General features: G+C 43.2%; 1 protein-coding gene across 1 annotated transcript in view; it reads left to right on the top strand.

Annotated features, from left to right (window-relative positions):
- Positions 1–16,242: 16,242 nt before the first annotated feature.
- The window catches only part of LOC105983103 (ctenidin-3-like), a 797-nt gene continuing 398 nt past the window's right edge, over positions 16,243–16,641 (top strand). Inside the window, exons 1-2 of the mRNA XM_013012912.1 lie at positions 16,243–16,307; positions 16,451–16,635. Coding sequence (XP_012868366.1) covers positions 16,243–16,307; positions 16,451–16,635 — 250 coding nt within the window. The remainder of the gene's footprint in view (positions 16,308–16,450; positions 16,636–16,641) is intronic.

The raw sequence follows: 16,641 nt of genomic DNA, 5'->3' as shown, positions 1-16,641 counted from the left end.
AACTTCAGCCTCCTAAGTAGCTAGGATTACAGTTGTGAGTCACCAGCACCTGGCTCAGGCATATGTTTTAAATGATAATGTTGCTTTAACTTGTGTGTTGGGGGGCAGTGGGGTTTGAACTGGGATTTGAACTCAGAGTCTAGTTTCTGTCCCTTTTTTACTCAGGATTACTGCTCTACCACTTGAGCCACAGCTTCACTTCTGGCTTTTTTGATGATTAATTGGAGATAGCTTCCCAGGCTTTCCTGACCAGGCTGACTTGGAACTGAGAGCCTCAGATCTCAGACTCCTGCGTAGCAAGGATTACAGGTGTAAGTCATGAGCTATAGGCTCCTTTAACTTTTTTTTTTAAGTTAAAGTAAACAGCTAGGAGTACAACTCAGTGGTGAGACCACTTGCCTAGTTTGATCTCTAGCACCACAAAAAATAAGTAAAATCAAAATAAAGTAAAATAAAATTTAAAATAAGATGGAGCAAAATAAAACAAAACAAATGACTTGGAGATTCTGTTTTCCTCAGTCCTCCCATCCAATCAACACAGTCCCAGGCCAAGAAGAAAAAGCTGCTTTCAAAGGCAACTACGAGTGTGCTCTGAAGCATTGGGTTGCAAAGGTTTAAGGGTTGTTATTTGTTTGCTTGTTGAAAATCCTGTAGGTCAGGTGCTTGTGAAAGTATATGGAGTGAAAGGGAAACAGCCCCTTGGCGTGGTTTCTACCTCGGCCACTGTGTCTGTTATTATTCTGTTGATTCACTCCATCATCAATCATAAAAATCAAAAGTGACGCATCAGACAAAGGCCCAAGGACTCCCTGAAGGCCTGTGTCTCTGTCTTTTCAGCATGGTCCTCTGTGTCACAGTCCTCTGGGATCACAGTCCTCAAGAGGACTCAAATCCATTCTTTCTCAGAGACTGGCATCACCTGGGTTCGTTTCCACCCACATGTCAATGACCCACTTTCAGAGGTGGGGGGCGGGGGGAAAGGGGACAAGAGGCAAGCTGGGTTACACAACACCACAGATGTTTATTTCCCTTGTTGATGATCACTCTAAATAACACTCCCTGATGGGAACGAGGCTGCCCTCCATCCCCAGTGCACCTCAATCACACATCTACACACTCACCACACCAGGGCTAAGGTCGAGCTGTCAGGTGCTTACCACGCTCTATCCAGGGCTCTGTGCTGGGTACTAAAGCCTTGCAGGCCAGGTGTCCTAGGCCCCAGAGGGGCTAATAACAGAATGCTGCTGCAGATACAGGTGTGTGTGTGTGTGTGTGTGTGTGTGTGTGTGTGTGTGTGTGACTGCCAGATATTTGGCCCTAGTGATCAATGGGGGCAAGGATGCTATGAGCATTCTTTGTTACTGTCACCCCATATATGCAGCCTCTAATGTATGTCCCTGCACTGCACCTCTGCTCAGCTCAATAGTACAGGAAAGGCTATTGGGACCAGGTGTGGATCAGCCACAATTTACACAAACATGCAAAAGGTGAACAATGCATTGGAGGCAATGCAAACTGAAAAGCATGGTGTGTATTTGTAGGTGTTTGGGTGTATGCATGTGTGCACATACATGGGTATGTCTGTGTTTGTGCTTTTGTGTATGAATGTGTGCCCATGTGTGCATGTGTACATGTGTGTGCACGTCTGTGTGTGCATGTGTATGCATATGTGCCTAGACAAGTGTGTATGCATGTGTGCATGTACCCCTGCCACACTCATAAAGTTATCCATATGTGAAGTGCACAGGACACACAAACTGCCAGTGTTCACACCAAGAGGAGGGTACTGAAAGTCTGGATTGAGGGTTCCGGAACAGGAAGGAAAAAGGGAAAGGTGAGCAAGCAAGCCTGTGTGAGAGACGAGGAGGTGCAGCAGCAGGAACTGGCAGTGGAAGGCAGGCCGAGGCTGCCAGGAGGGTGGGCTGCAAGCAGGAGGCATACAATGAGCTGCAAAGCCATTGGCAGGGCTGCAATCTGACTACCGGACCCAGTCAAACAGGAAAAGCGCTCAAGGGACAACTCCAAGATGCGTTCATACCCTTTGCCAGAGAGTGTGGGCCCTCCTCTGAAAGGGGAGAGTGTATTCAAGGCTTCCCTATTATGGAAAAGCCCCTGGAAAGCGAGGGAAAAATAAAGAAGCCCCCTTCCCCCAAAAAGGAGGAGAAGAAATTCAAAAGCACGACGAGCGTGACTCCACGGTGGTATTGCAGAGGTCTGGATGTGGAGGCTGAGAGGGTGGAGGCAGCTGAATTATGGGCACCCTCTGTCGAGTTTTGGGGGACCAGGCAGTGTGGCATGAGTGTTTTGCTGAGCACCGAGGCTCAAAACTACTAAATAAAATGGAAGCAACGTGAACACGCACGGCTGTCCTGTTCTCCAGAGCTCCCAAGGTCTGGCCTTCAGAGGGAGGGAGACAAACATAGCTGGTGAATTCCAGTGTCCAGCCACAATGCTTTCCATATGGCTCATATATAAATACTGCTCTGCAGCGCGCAGCTGCAGCTGTTCTGGACAACACCTGGCTCTGTTTGTCACCCTACCCCAAATTTGCTTCAGAGGCCTCAGTTCCACGAGTCACCCTCCTCCATGTCTGTCTGCTTCTGGCTGGTGGTATCATGAGAGTGAAACTCCAGCCTTCCATTTGCCTGGCCCTTGACCACTCAAGCATCCATGCTAGTCCCCTCCTGGTCCTGCATTAGGGTGGCTTGCGCCACCCCAAGGATGGCTTCAAAGACTGATTACCAATGCTGACCAAGTACAGGGGGTTCCTCTACTTGACTAAAGAGTAGAACCCAAAGACCCTACACAGGGGTACTACCTAGAGGGCTATGATGGACAAGAAGCAGAAGAGAGGTACCCACAGGGCAGAAAGGGGAGGCAGTACTGAGCCGTGTCAGAAGACCAGTTTGGATCTCAGCACCCTCCCTGCCAAACACAACGCCCACTTTGAACTGCTGATGTGGAATTTTCAAAATTGAGCATTTCAAGAACGTTGGAAGCCATGTGTTCATCCCTGAGTAGTTTGAAAGCTTCCATGTGAGAATATTTGCCACCTAGAAATACACAAATGGACCAATCAGGCCTCCTTCCAGGCCATCCCTTTGCTCATCTCAACAATTGCAACAGACTCTCTACCGTTCCATCCTCCTCCTTTCTCTTCATCTGTAGGACCTAGGATAGAAGCAGTAGGACACCAGCCCACATGACAGTGGGGTCTCAATTGTGCCAAAACACAGGTTATGCAGAGAGCTTGATGCACTCCCCAGCAAAGAGCTAGGAATGTGGGATGCTAGCTTCCTACCTCCCTACTCCCAGACACAAGGGCCTGGAGAACTCAGCCCTCAGCTACGCCTGGTGAATGTAACAGGGTTGATCCATCTGAACCCAAGAGAAAGCCGTGGTAATGCAGAATGGTGTGGCTACAGCCAGTCTTTGCCTCCTACCACAGGGTGGTATGGCTCAGTTTCCTTATTTAGAAAATAAATTTAGCCAGGTGCTGTAGTTCATGCTATAATCCTAGCTATTACAAAAGGCCGAGATATGAGGACTGCAGTCTGTGTGAAACTTATCTCCAATTAACCACAAAAAAAGCCAGAAGTGGAGTTGTGCCTCACGTGGTAGAATGCTAGCCTTGAGCACAAAAGCTCAGTGCCAGGCACTAAGCTCAAGCCCCAGGACCTGTACCAACACACACACACACACACACACACACGCACACGCACACACGCACACACAGGGAGACTAACACCTGCTCAGAATTATTTAGACAGAAGGATATAATGCTACCAGCATCCTGACAGAGTGGTACCTGCCCTGCTTGTTTCCTCTAGCTCATCATTTGACCTGTTCCAGTCCTCATGAGAAAACAAGAGAAAGAATCAGGGATTTACAGTATGTTCACAAAAAAATGAAATGAAATGAAAAAAAAGAATTAAAAAAAAAGAATCAGGGATTTATCCAAATTTTCTTTTTCTCTTCTCTTCCAATGGTTTATTCCATGGCTAGTTTGGAGCTCTCCTCAACCAACAACTCCCAAATCTTATCAACTGTCCATAAAAGTCCATAAACCCTCTAGAAAACTCCTTCAGAGAACACAGGTTCTCTGGATCAGGACATCTTCTTGGTGGGCCCTGAGGTGTATAGTTTTTTTCCTAAATCCTCCCACCCATAGGAAAATAATTGTCAACCTAGGCTGGGACCACCCCTCCCCCCACACACACACCCTACAGCATCAAGCCCCAGGTACCTTTAACCAGGACCACTCAAGATCATCAAAATCTAAAGATCTCAGACAAGGATGGTCCCTTTATGTCATTTTTTTAAAATGTTGGAATCAGGAAGATCTTTGCAATAAAAACAGTGTGCGTGCCGCTTTCCCAAAGTAATGCAAATCAATAACAGGCTCCTATAATGCTATTTTTAAAAGGCTTTAAATAACTTTTTTTTCAATGCAAAACAACCCACTTAAGCAGACTTAATTCATTTTATGGCCAGTTCTAAAGCTGAATCATGAGTGTGCTCCGAGAGCCACACTGAACCAAAAGGAAGCCATTTCAAATGTCACCAATGCCGAGCAATTCACATCATGACATTAACCCAATAGATTCCACATGGTGTGGACCAGAGGGATAGCATTTGTGTGGCCCCTTCACTCTCTTGTTAGAGGGACTGTGTCTAGCATTGCCCTAATACGATCTCCTGCGTTTCTAATCTAGCCTGTTTCATGCAAAAATAATAGGAAGAGGAGGAAGGGGGAAAGCAGTCAGAAAATTTAATGCATATTCTACAAAATTAAGAAAGTTGAGGGAAGGGTTAGAGTTGGGAAGGATGGGAAGAAAGATGAAAGGGATTGATGGATTGATATTGATCAAGATTCATTGCATTCATAACCTGCTTTGACTTTTTTTTTGCTTTGGAGGATTTTTTTTTAGTCAATTCTGGGGTTTGAACTCAGGAACTGGGCACTGGCCCTGAGATTTGGGGATGAGGGGAGAGATTGTTTTGTTTTGCTTGTTTTTGCTCAAGGCCAGCACTCTACCGATTGAGCCACAGCTTCACTTTGGACTTCTTTTCTTTTCTTTTTTGGTAATTAATTGGAGATAAGTATCCCATGGACTTTCCTGCCTGGACTGGCTTTGAACTATGATCCTCAAATCTCAGCTTCCTGAGTCGTTAGGATTACAGGCATAAGCTACCAGCATCCAACCATTAGCTGCTTTGTTGAATGGCAACTCTTTTGTACAACTATTTAAAGCTAATAAAATATATTTTTAAGGGACAGAAATAAATATTTTTTTGAATTCCTCATCTGAGCCTTTGGCACCTCATGGACTGCAGATAAAGTCAGCTGATATGTCCCCTTCCCCCCTTCCCATTATTTAATGTCACAAGCGTCACAAGGGTGACCTCAAATCCACCATTGCGAGGAAGGGCAGTTCAGCCAACGCACCCGGAGCGCGAAAGCCTACACACTGCCTTTTAATTAAAATTCCAAGTTGGTGTTTTTGTTTTCAGAGGAAGGGTAGGGAGTAGCAAGGTCACTAGGTATAGCCAGGCACTGCCAGAGAGCTGCCTGGCTGCATATTTACACTTGAACGGCTCCTGGGGAAGCCAAACATACTGCCACAGGAAGCATTCCTGACAACTTGCAGAATGATTGCCAGATATAAATAGTTGCCATGGCATGATATATTCTAGCAAGGAAGACCGGAACAAAAGTAGGTTAGTGACTGGCAGATGCCTGGCAGACAGTGGGCATTGGGCCTCAGGGACTGGGCTTTTTCCAGCTATATTTAGCATCCACATTAATGTACTGCTAAACAATGCCCTTTAGGAGAGCCACATAAATCAGAGGAGGAAAGATTACTAAAATTTATGAAGCAATCACAGTGAGAAACCCCTGGGCACAATCATTGTGATAAATACCTTGTTAAGTCCCCGGCCCATCCTCACCTTATGTTTCCTATTAACACAAGGGGTCCATTACTGGGCCCTGCTACTTCCCAAAGGAGACGACATATGCATTTAGGAGTTGTGTGGCAATCTGGGCCCAATCCAAGCTGACAAACCATTTCTATAATTAAAGAGATGGGAGAGTCGGCTAAGCAAGCACGCACCCTTCCCAGGTTTCCCAGGATGCCCACAATTCTCTTTTCTTAGTTGGTCATTTTGTTCTTGTCGATAACAATATCATTACAGAGGGAAGGAAAGGCTTCTTTTTTAGGTTTGTTCCTTGGCAAAAAAAAAATTATGTAAATAATAGCATGTATTAGAGATGAGCCTTTGCTGAATGGTGTATCTGGGTGATGAGGTCAGAAGTCAGGATGCAGCCACACACCAGTGGTTCACGTCTGTGATCCTAGTTACTCAGCAGACTGAGATCTGGGGATGGTGATTGGAAGCCAGCCCAGGCAGAAAAGTCCATGAGACACTTAATTCCAATTAACCAGCACAAAACCAGAAGTATAGGTGTCGCTCAAGTGGAGCAAAAAGTTACGGGTACCTTAGTGCTGGACCCCCAAAAAAGTGAAAATCCATTGCATGGTTTGAAGTGGAGAGAGATGCTGCTCCAGAAGAGAGCAAACTGGTCCACATGAGAACAACGCTAGGGCCTCAAGCATATGATGAAGAGATCGCATGTTTGTTGCCTTGAGAGGACTGACAATCACACTGGCTGATCTGGCTCTTCAAGGGACAAGTCATTCCGCCATGGGCACAATGTGACAAGACCAGGAGGCAATCCATCGCCTGCCCCATAGCGTGCAAGGTGAATGACCATATGCAAAATCCCCTGACTCTCCTAGCTTGCGTCCTCATCTGTAACATGGTGACGACAAGAGCCTGCTATGAGGCACATATAGTTTCAGTTTGTCTTTTTAAAATTCATGGCTTGGCCAGGTGCCAGTGGCTCACGCCTGTAATCCTAGCTACTCAAGAAGCTGAGATCTGAGGATCCTGGATCAAAGAGAGCCCAGGCAGGAAAGTCTATGAGACTCTTACCTCCAATTAACCACCAGAAAACTGGAAGCAGAGCTGTGGCCCAAAGTGGTAGAGTGCTGGGCTTGAGCACAAAAGCAGAAGGATAGCACCCAGGCCCTGAGTTCAAGCCCCAGGACCAGCACACACACACACACACACACACACACACACACACACACACTTTTCTTCATATTACAAGAAACAATTATCAGAATCAAGGGATAAACCACAGATGAGGCAGAAATCTTTGCCAGTTACTCAGTGGATATAGGATTAATATCTACAATGTACAAAGAACTCAAAGAATTGAAAAGGGAAAGAATAAATAATTCAGTTAATATGGACAATTAGATGGTTCTCAAAAGACAACATTTAAATGGCTAATGGATACTAGAAGAAATGTTGTCATAAAGCAAAAAAGAAGTGAGCCTAGCTCTCGTCCCTCTTTTATGTGATCACAACCCACTCTCCCAACACTGCGACATCTCTGCCATCCTGAGGGGATTCAAGTGCCATACCCTTTTGTGTCATGTTTTGTACTGTGCCAGAACTGGAGCTTGAACTCAGGATCTGGCCTGGGTGCTGTCCCTTAGCTTTTTCACTGAAGGCTAGTGCTCTACCACTTGAGCCACATCTCTCCATTTCCAGCTTTTTTGGTGATTAATTGGATATAAGAGTCTCACAGAGTTTTCTGCCTGCACTGGCTTTGAACCACAATCCTCAGATCTCAGCCTCCTGAGAAGCTAGGTTTGCAGGTGTGAACCTAGTTCCCAGCTACTGTCCTATACTCTTAAAACCATAACTGTGAGTCAAACAAGCCTCTTTTTATTTAAAGGTACCTGGCTTCTAGTATTTTACTATAGCAACATAAAACAAACAAATGCCATGTACCTATCAGGAGTTGTAGAAGATGAAGGTCAAAATACCATAGCACCTAACACATTGTAAGCACTCAGGTAACTACTATAACAGCAGTTGATGATTCCCCATTAGAACAGGAGTAATAGATATGGAGAGATATTGAGAATATTGACTCTAGAATTCTAGACTTATCTACCCAAAGTCAGAGAGGAAAACAGGAAAGACAGAAGAGTCCAGAGCTCCTCTACCAGTCATCATTGGGATACAAATCCCTCATCCCAGTACAAATTGAGCCCCCTACCATGCACTGAGCATTGGAACATGAGCTTTGTCTTCCCTCCTTCAAAATGAGATTAAGCATTCTGATCTAGGTCCAAACATTGTAAGAAAATGAGTCTAATCTACTTGATCTCACAGATCACTCACCTTCATGGTGATTCCTATGGGTGTCATACAAGATTCAGAAATAAACAGAACTTGGGAAGATGTTAATGTAATGGAACAGAAAGATTCACAAGTTATTTTTTACCTTAATATCTTTTCTTTCTTTTTCTTTTGTTTTGTTTTGTCTTTTAACCATGGTCCAGTACACATAGAACATATAAGATGGCACCACCTGTAATCCTAACTACACAGAGAGGCTGAGATCTGAGAATCACAGTTGGAAGTCAGCCAGAACAGGAAAGTCCATGAAACTCTTTTTTTTATTGTGAAAATACTGTACAGAGGGGTTACAATTACATGGGCAAGATAATGAGTACATTTCTTATCAAGCATTGTAGCCTCCTCCTTTGTTTACCCTTCCCATCCCTTCCCATCCTCCCCCCACCCTCCCACCAATCCTCCTCCCCCCCCACCACCAAAGTTGTAAAGTCCGTTTTTCCACATAACAACTTGTACATCTCATTGTTGCAATGGATCCACCTGTACCCTATTTAAACGATTTGTTTTTTTCCCTTCCCCTCCACAAATTATACCAACCTCAAATACAGTGAAAGCAGGGGTTATACCATGGGGGAGGTACATACAACGCAACAAAGAAATAATCTTATAAATGTGTTAGAAACAATCACCTGAAAGAAAAAAAAGCATTTGAATACATATCTTAGGGTTCATTTCCCTAACATCAACTTATCTGACCTTTTCTGCTTGACTCAGACATATACTATTTATAACTCTTATCTCAATTTAACTACCAAGAGAAAAGCTGGAAGTAGAGCTGTGGCTCAAGTAGTAGAGCGCTAGATTTGAGCAAAAGAGTGCCTATACCTTGAGTTTATGCCCCAGTACCGGCACATGCACATGCACATAACAGAGACAGAGACAGAGACAGAGAGAGACAGAGAGATTTAGCTGTTGAGCAGAATTGTACTAAAAAGAGTGAGAAGTGGTATTTGTTGACCATAGGTGTGATTTTTAGCCTGTAATGCTAAGATTTCAGTAGCAGGAAATACAAGGTGACTCAGTTCTCAGCCAGGACCATGAATGAGCTGGTTGGTTTGTGAAAAAAACAGGGCACGAAATACCTTCACAGTCTCATACCAAAATCTTGCTACTGTGTGAGTCACAGCTCTGAACACATCTTCAGCCTCTGAATCTGTGGTTCTAGCATCTTTTTGCAAGTTTCATCACCTGTAAAAAGACCACAAGGTCACTCAGTGGGAAAATGGTCTTCTCCCTTCTCTCTAGTTTCTACCTACAGCTCTCACCTGGAAAGCAAAGCTAGTCACAGTTTATGTCTTGCCTTTCTCTGTGCTCCAATATCTTTATACAGGTGAACTCTGCCATTATCATTTTACAGAAACTCTGCCAGACTTTTAATCTACTGGACAAATGACCTTTGGCTGGGATTAATTTTGCTTCCTCTTCCTGGCAGTATTTTACACTGGTTGGTTTCCATCTTGAGAATCCTTTCTCTTTTGGTTTCTATATGATATTGCTATAAGTTCTCGCCTACCTTTTGAATACTCTTGCCCATGCCACATGTATTTCTGATTCATATACCCTGCTATTTCTACATCTCTTCTTTCTCTAAAGTTGTTTGCTCCCTTGTCAGTTTCATAATGGCTTCAACTCTCTCTTCTTGAAACCATGCCTCCTGGATCTGAATCTGTGGTTCTAGCATCTTTTTGCAAGTCCTAAAAAGAGATGTGGAACTCATCAGTATACATTCATGGTCCAGACATGGATTATAAATATCTAGAATAGGCTGAATTGGAGGCTAATAGAGAGTGGTGGGGACTGTACCAAAGTGGGGAGTAACTCCACTCACAACTCCTGTCAATCACTTTCGATGTAAGAATGAGAGCTTCGTGATTCACAGGCTGAATACTTTGCAAGATACATCAAAAGTATACATTTTTAACAATACATTGTATTCTTGCCTTCTAGTCTGGGCCTGGAAGATGGACCCTATCAAGAAGGATGGAAAAAACGGGGACCATTCTTTCATCAAAGGGAGATGACCAAAAGAATAAGAAATGTCCCATGCTTAATCCAGCTATATTCGTCCAGATAGCAATAGAGAAAGACTCACCAAACAAGCTCCACTGTACAATCTTTGCCTTGAGTCTTGAATTGATGTACTCCCCTATAATACTGTTAATACTATACTGTGGTGTTACAGTAAACTGACTGGTCCCTTCCATTTTCTTTTTCTTCCCAAGCTAATCCATCTGCTTACTACTAACCAATTAATCTTCCTGAAATACTCCTTTATTGTACAAGGCCCGTACTCAAAATCTTCATAGCTTTTTTTTTTGGTCAGTTGTGAAGCCTGAACTCTGGGCCTGGGAACTGTCCCTCAGCTCTTCAGCTCAAGGCTAGTTCTCTAACACTTGAGCCACAGCACCACTTCCAGCTCTTTCTGGTGCTGAGGAATCAAACCCAGAGTCTCATGCATGCAAGGCAAGCACCTTACCACTGAGCCACCTTCCCAGCCCCTTCATAGCTTTTTATAAACCCAAATCTAAGTATACATCCTTCTCAACCTAGTAATTCAAGATCCTCTATAGTTTGAGACAGGTTCTAACAGGAGTGGGTAGGAAGCTTGAAGTAAGTCCTAGAGACCAAATCCCAAGAACCAGAAGTTCTGATGTCAAAGGACATGAGAAGATAAAAAAAATTCTTGATTCAAGAAGATGGCAAAAAAAAAAAAACTTTCTTTCTTGTATTCTTCATTCTAACCAGACCCTCAACAGATTGTATAATGTCATTGCACACTGGTGAGGGTGAATCTTTGTTATTCAATCCACTGATTTAATTCTAATCTCTATCAGAGATTTTCTCACAATATTTTTGGTACATACCCAGGAATAATGTTTTGCTAATTATCTGAGATCCCTTTGCCTAGTCAAGTTAGTCCCTAAAAATAACTCTCACAATGATGCTAACATTTGGGACCAGCAACTAAAGGGCCACAAGTGTAGAATAACAGAAGAAAAAGTCCTATTCTAATCCTGGGCCTACTGGATTTGACATAGTGATATCCTAAGTTATGTTGTTTTGGCTTTTCTACCACTCTTAGCCAAAACTTATCCTCATTAATATAAATTCTGTCTAACATATCTGTTCCCAATTCCTAGCCATTTCTCATCAATTGTTCAAACTATGTTATATGTTGTCCCTCAAAATGGCTCAACTTTCCTGCCTCTTTATCTTTTCATATGTCAAGCTGGATTGGTTTTCTCACTGAAATTCTATCCATCTCTTAAGACACATCTCAAATGTCAGATTTTAGCCCCACAAACTCAAGTTCTCTCTCTCTCTCTCTCTCTCTCTCTCTCTCTCTCTCTCTCTCTCTCTCTCTAACACACACACACACACACACACACACTGGTTATCTCTCCTTGACTTGTGTGTGTCTCTATCTCTCTTGCTTTCTCTCTCTCTCTTTCTCTAACACACACACACACACACACACACACACACACACACACATTGGTTATCTCTCCTTGACTTGTGTATGTCTCTATCTCTCTTGCTTTCTCTCTCTCTCTCTCTTTGACTCTCTATGTCTCTCTTTGTGTGTTTTTCTATATTATATCTACTTTTCTCTCTGTGTCTGTCCTTTCCCCCTCCCTCTTTAGCTGGATCTCTTTGACTTTCTCTTCTCATACCCAGGATAGTTTTGCATGTTCCTCTCTTACTTCCTCTTACATTTCCTAACACAGAGTGAGAGAGAGAGAGAGAAAGCAGCTTATACCCCAACATGGACAGCTCTGTGCAACTTGAATAGAGTTGTTCTATGATACCATTGTTTTTAACTGAGTTGAGGAAAATCATCCAGGAGAACAAGTGTTGGGGGAGCGTGTATAAAGGATGTTCTTCCATCTAAGGATGGTTGTGGACAAGGTTTTATGCACATGTGTGAGCTACAGTTGTTGTTTGATGTAAAGCTGTCAAAGCCAGTTCCATGTCACTTCTATGAGCTCTGTCATCCCCTATGAGCTCTGTCATCCCCAGATCCTAGGAATCAAACCGTCACATGAAGTCACCACATCCTGTGCAAACTCTTCCTACCCCTCCCCCAGCCCTGTCATCTCTGGACAAGCACAACCCTGATAGTAACCACTTGATCAATGGGCTACTTAAATATTTGATCATATACATATTTCACAACTTTTGTGTATGCTGGTTCTGGGGCTTGAACTCAAGGTCTGGGCACTGACTCTGAGCTTTTTTTCTTAAAAGGGATAGTGCTCTACCTCTTGAACAATAGCTCCACTTCTAGATTTTTATTCTTGGTGGTTCATTGGAGATATGCGTCTCTCAGAGTTTCCTGCTTAGGATGGCTTTGAACTATGATCCTCAGATCACAGACTCCTGAGTAACTAGAGTTACAGATGTGAGCCACTGGCACCTAGCACATTTCACAACTTTTGACTTGGGTATAACTTTTGTTGACCCTAAGAGCCACAATTCCTTCCAGATTTTTCTTTTGGAACCTGCTCTGAATGACAATAGGAATAGCTTGGCTTGGCACAGGATCCAGCTACGATGCCATGGCATATGGCCTCACTGGACTGAAGCCACACCGCCAGATTATTGCAGGGTCTGATCTTGGTACCTGTGAACTACTCACCTGAAAGCCCCCATTACCGCAAATCATCAGAGATATTTGGCAAAGGATATCTGAATAGAAATAGCAGAGGAAAATACGCTGGGAGAGAAGGTAGACATGCTCTCTCTCTCCATCCCAGGCTATGCTGGGGCTGAGCTTGCCAGGGAGTCAGATAATCACTTCATATGTCTCCCGAGTAACATATGTTCTCCCAGGAGCCGTACAGCTCTTCAGTAAGCTGGTTTGTACCATCTCTACACAGAAGCTTCTGGAAAGTATCTCTGCCTCTCACGCACCCCCTACACACACACACACACACACACCCACACACACACACACATGTTCAGAGTTTCTAAACAGGAGTTAGTGCTGACAGTGATTGTGAATTTAAAAAATAAAATGGATAGAGCTCTGAGCCCTGAGTGAGCATGGAGGACGGAACTGGTTCCAGAAGAGACAAGGAGGTATTGGTCTGCAGGGGTTAAAAATCAAGGCTCTGCACAAGGCCCTCAAGGTCTGATTGCTGATGGCTCCTCTCTCATCAAAGCCTCTGATCTCAGCCCCTGATCCTGCTGTCACCATAGACACAGGCACCATTCTTTCAGGAACTTTCAAAGGGATGAATTCAGACAAAGACCTTGGCTTAGGCCTTGGGCTTATTGTTGTTGTTTCTTTTTTTTTTTTCAATCAACCCTTTACTTTTACCATTTTTTTTTCTACTTTTCTTTTCATGTGCTACTTTTTTTCACTTATTTCATCATTGACTTCTCTTGTTTTTAATAACAACAAAATGTGATGGTTTAATCACCGGGCCACTGATGGCTGACACCTGGAATCCTAACCACTCAGGTGGCTGAGATCCAGAGGATCATGGTTCAAAGCCAGCCCTTGCAGACAAAAAAAATCCTTAGGACTCCATCTCTGAACATCCAGACTAGAGGGGTGGCTCAAGTGGTAAAGTGATAGTTGAGCAAGTGAAGTGTGATGCCCTCAGTTCAAACCCTAGTACCAGCAAAATTTTAAGAAAATCAAATAAGCAAGGGCTTAATGTGCCAGCACCTTTTAATGGTGGTCCTAAGGCCCTAAGTTCTGGATACCTTTTTCTGTATAGGTCCACTTAGTAAATATGTCTTGGCTTTGCTAACCATATACCCACCCCCACTGTCTCGTTACAAAAGCAATCATAGACAAGACAAACCAATGAGCTTGGCTGTGTTCCAACCAAACAATTTATAAAAAGAAGCAGACAGAGCCAGGCACCAGTGGCTCACTCCTGTAATCCTAGCTACTCAGGAAGCTGAGATCTGAGGATCATAGTTCAAAGCCAGCCCAGGCAGGAAAGTCCCCATGAGATTCTTATCTCCGATTAACCACTAGAAAACCAGAAATGGTGCTATGGCTCACATGGTAGAGCTCTAGCCTTGAGCTGAAGGACAGTGCCCAAGCCCAGAGTTCAAGCCCCACAACTGACCCCCCCCCAAAAAAAAGAGGCAGACAGAAAAGTTCAGATGGTAAGTTTAGATGGTAACTTACTGCTTTAGATACAAAGGACCCAAGAAAACAGGCAGAAAGAGTTCAGGCCCAAAGAACCATGGGTCCCATGGTTTCCCTTATTTGCAATAACTAATATATGTCTGGGATAAGCAGAAAAGGTAAAAAGCTATGTACATATGACTAGATAAGATGATGTTAAGCAAAATGGACCCCAAGATAGGGACATGATGTTTTTTTTTCTTTCTTGCTATTGTTTTTAATTACTTTATAATGTACCATGTGATTTTTTTGTTTCTTTGTATGTTCCTCCCCCCATGGTATAACCCCTGTATTCACTGTATTTGATGTCGTGGCCCTGCATCTTGTATATACACTTCTCTAATTTGGGGAGAGGAAGGGAAAAAACAAAATGCTTAAATAGGGATACAGGTTGACCCATTGTAACAATGAAATACACAAACACTATGTTGAAAAACGAACTTTACAATTTAGGCAGGGGGATTTGGAGGAGTGTAGTTGTGGAGGTGGGAGGGAAGGTATGGTAGGGGAAAAACAAAGGAAGAGGTAACAATGCTTGATAAGAAATGTACTCATGACCTTGCTCATGTAACTGTAACCTCTCTGTGCAGTATTTTTACAATAAAAAACATAAAAAAGAAATTAATTCCAATGAGAAAAAAAAAGTTTAAGGCCAAGTCCAGAGCCAGTAACTCACACCTGTAATACTAGCTACTCAGGAGGCTGAAATCTGAAAATCCCATTGAAAGTTAGCCTGCACAGGAAAATCCATAAGACTCTTACCTCCAATCAATTGACCAGCAGAATGGTTCAAGTAGTAGAACACCAGCCTTGAGTCTAAAGCTAAGGGACAGGGCCCAAGCTCTGAGTTTAAGGCATAGGACTATCATACATACACACAGTGGACCAGCACACACACACATACAAACACACAAATTAATAATAAACCCTTGAAGGTACATATACATAAACAAGATAAACACAAAAAAATGTAATTGCAAAAGCTAAGGAGGCAGGCACCAGTTGCTCACCCTTGTAATTCTAGCTACTCAGGAGGCTGAGATCTGTGGGTCACAGTTCAAAGCCAGTCTGGGCAAGAAAGCCCATGAAACTCATCTCCAATTAGCAGCAGAAAGCTGGAAGTGGCACTATGGCTCAAGTGGTAGCGTGCTAGACTTGAGCAAAAAGACCTAAGAGACAGTTCCCAGTCCCTAAGTTCAAGCCCTAGTACCAGAAAGAAAAAAAGTCCGGAAGATTAGTACACCATTTAACAAGCAAACTAATTCAATAAATTAAATTACTCTATTTTAAAACAACTTGTGACTCATTACCAACCGACTGCATGATTTGAGTTTATTCAAATAAGGTCTTTTCTTGTTCAGACTGGACAGTGTGAGTACTTAATAAATAAAGTTTCATGTGAGCAAGTTAATGGCCTAAGTCTGGAAAAGGGCTAAAATCCTAAAAGATGCCTAAGGATCAAGAATTAAAATCTATCTGAAGAATAATTCCATTTGATTGTTTCCCCACCACACATCTAGATAAATGTAATTGCCTTTTGACTGGAAGCTGCTGTCATTTGGATAAAAAGCCCCAAATAACTGGATGACCTTGAATTAGTTATCTAACTTCCCTAAGAAGCAGTATGCTTGTTTTCAAAACCGGAATAATAATTTATGTACTCCACATAGAAGAATTAACGACAGTAAATCTGTGAAGTGCTTGGCATGGCTCCTGACATAAAATGACTGCTTTAATAAGTGCTGGTAGTGGTGGTGATGGTGGCAATTATAGTGGTGACAGTGATAGTGGAGAGAGTAATGATAATAATGGTTATGGTATTGGTGGTGATGGTGATGATAATGATGGTGGTGGTGGAACTGGTGGTAACGATGTAACAATGGTGGTGGTGATGATGGGATGATGATAATAGTGGTGGTGATGGGGATTATGATGATGATGTAATAGTAGTGATGATAATGATCAGAATGGCGGTGGTGACAGTGATGATGATGGTGATGGTGGTGATAATGATAGTGGTGGTGATGGCGATGATGACGGTGGTGGTGGTAGTAATGATGGTAGAAATGGTGGTGGTGGTGATGATGGGGGTGATAATGGTGATAGTGGTGGTGATGGAGATCATGATGGTGATTACAGTAGTGATGGTGATGATCAGAATGGTGACACTGATGATGATGATATTGGTGATAGTGGTGACAGTGGGG

Source organism: Dipodomys ordii, unplaced genomic scaffold (genome assembly GCF_000151885.1).
Source record: "Dipodomys ordii isolate 6190 unplaced genomic scaffold, Dord_2.0 Scaffold1, whole genome shotgun sequence".
NCBI classification, from domain to species: domain Eukaryota; kingdom Metazoa; phylum Chordata; class Mammalia; order Rodentia; family Heteromyidae; genus Dipodomys; species Dipodomys ordii.
The sequence above is the reverse complement of the archived record's forward strand: the minus strand, read 5'-3'. Positions and strand labels throughout refer to the sequence as shown.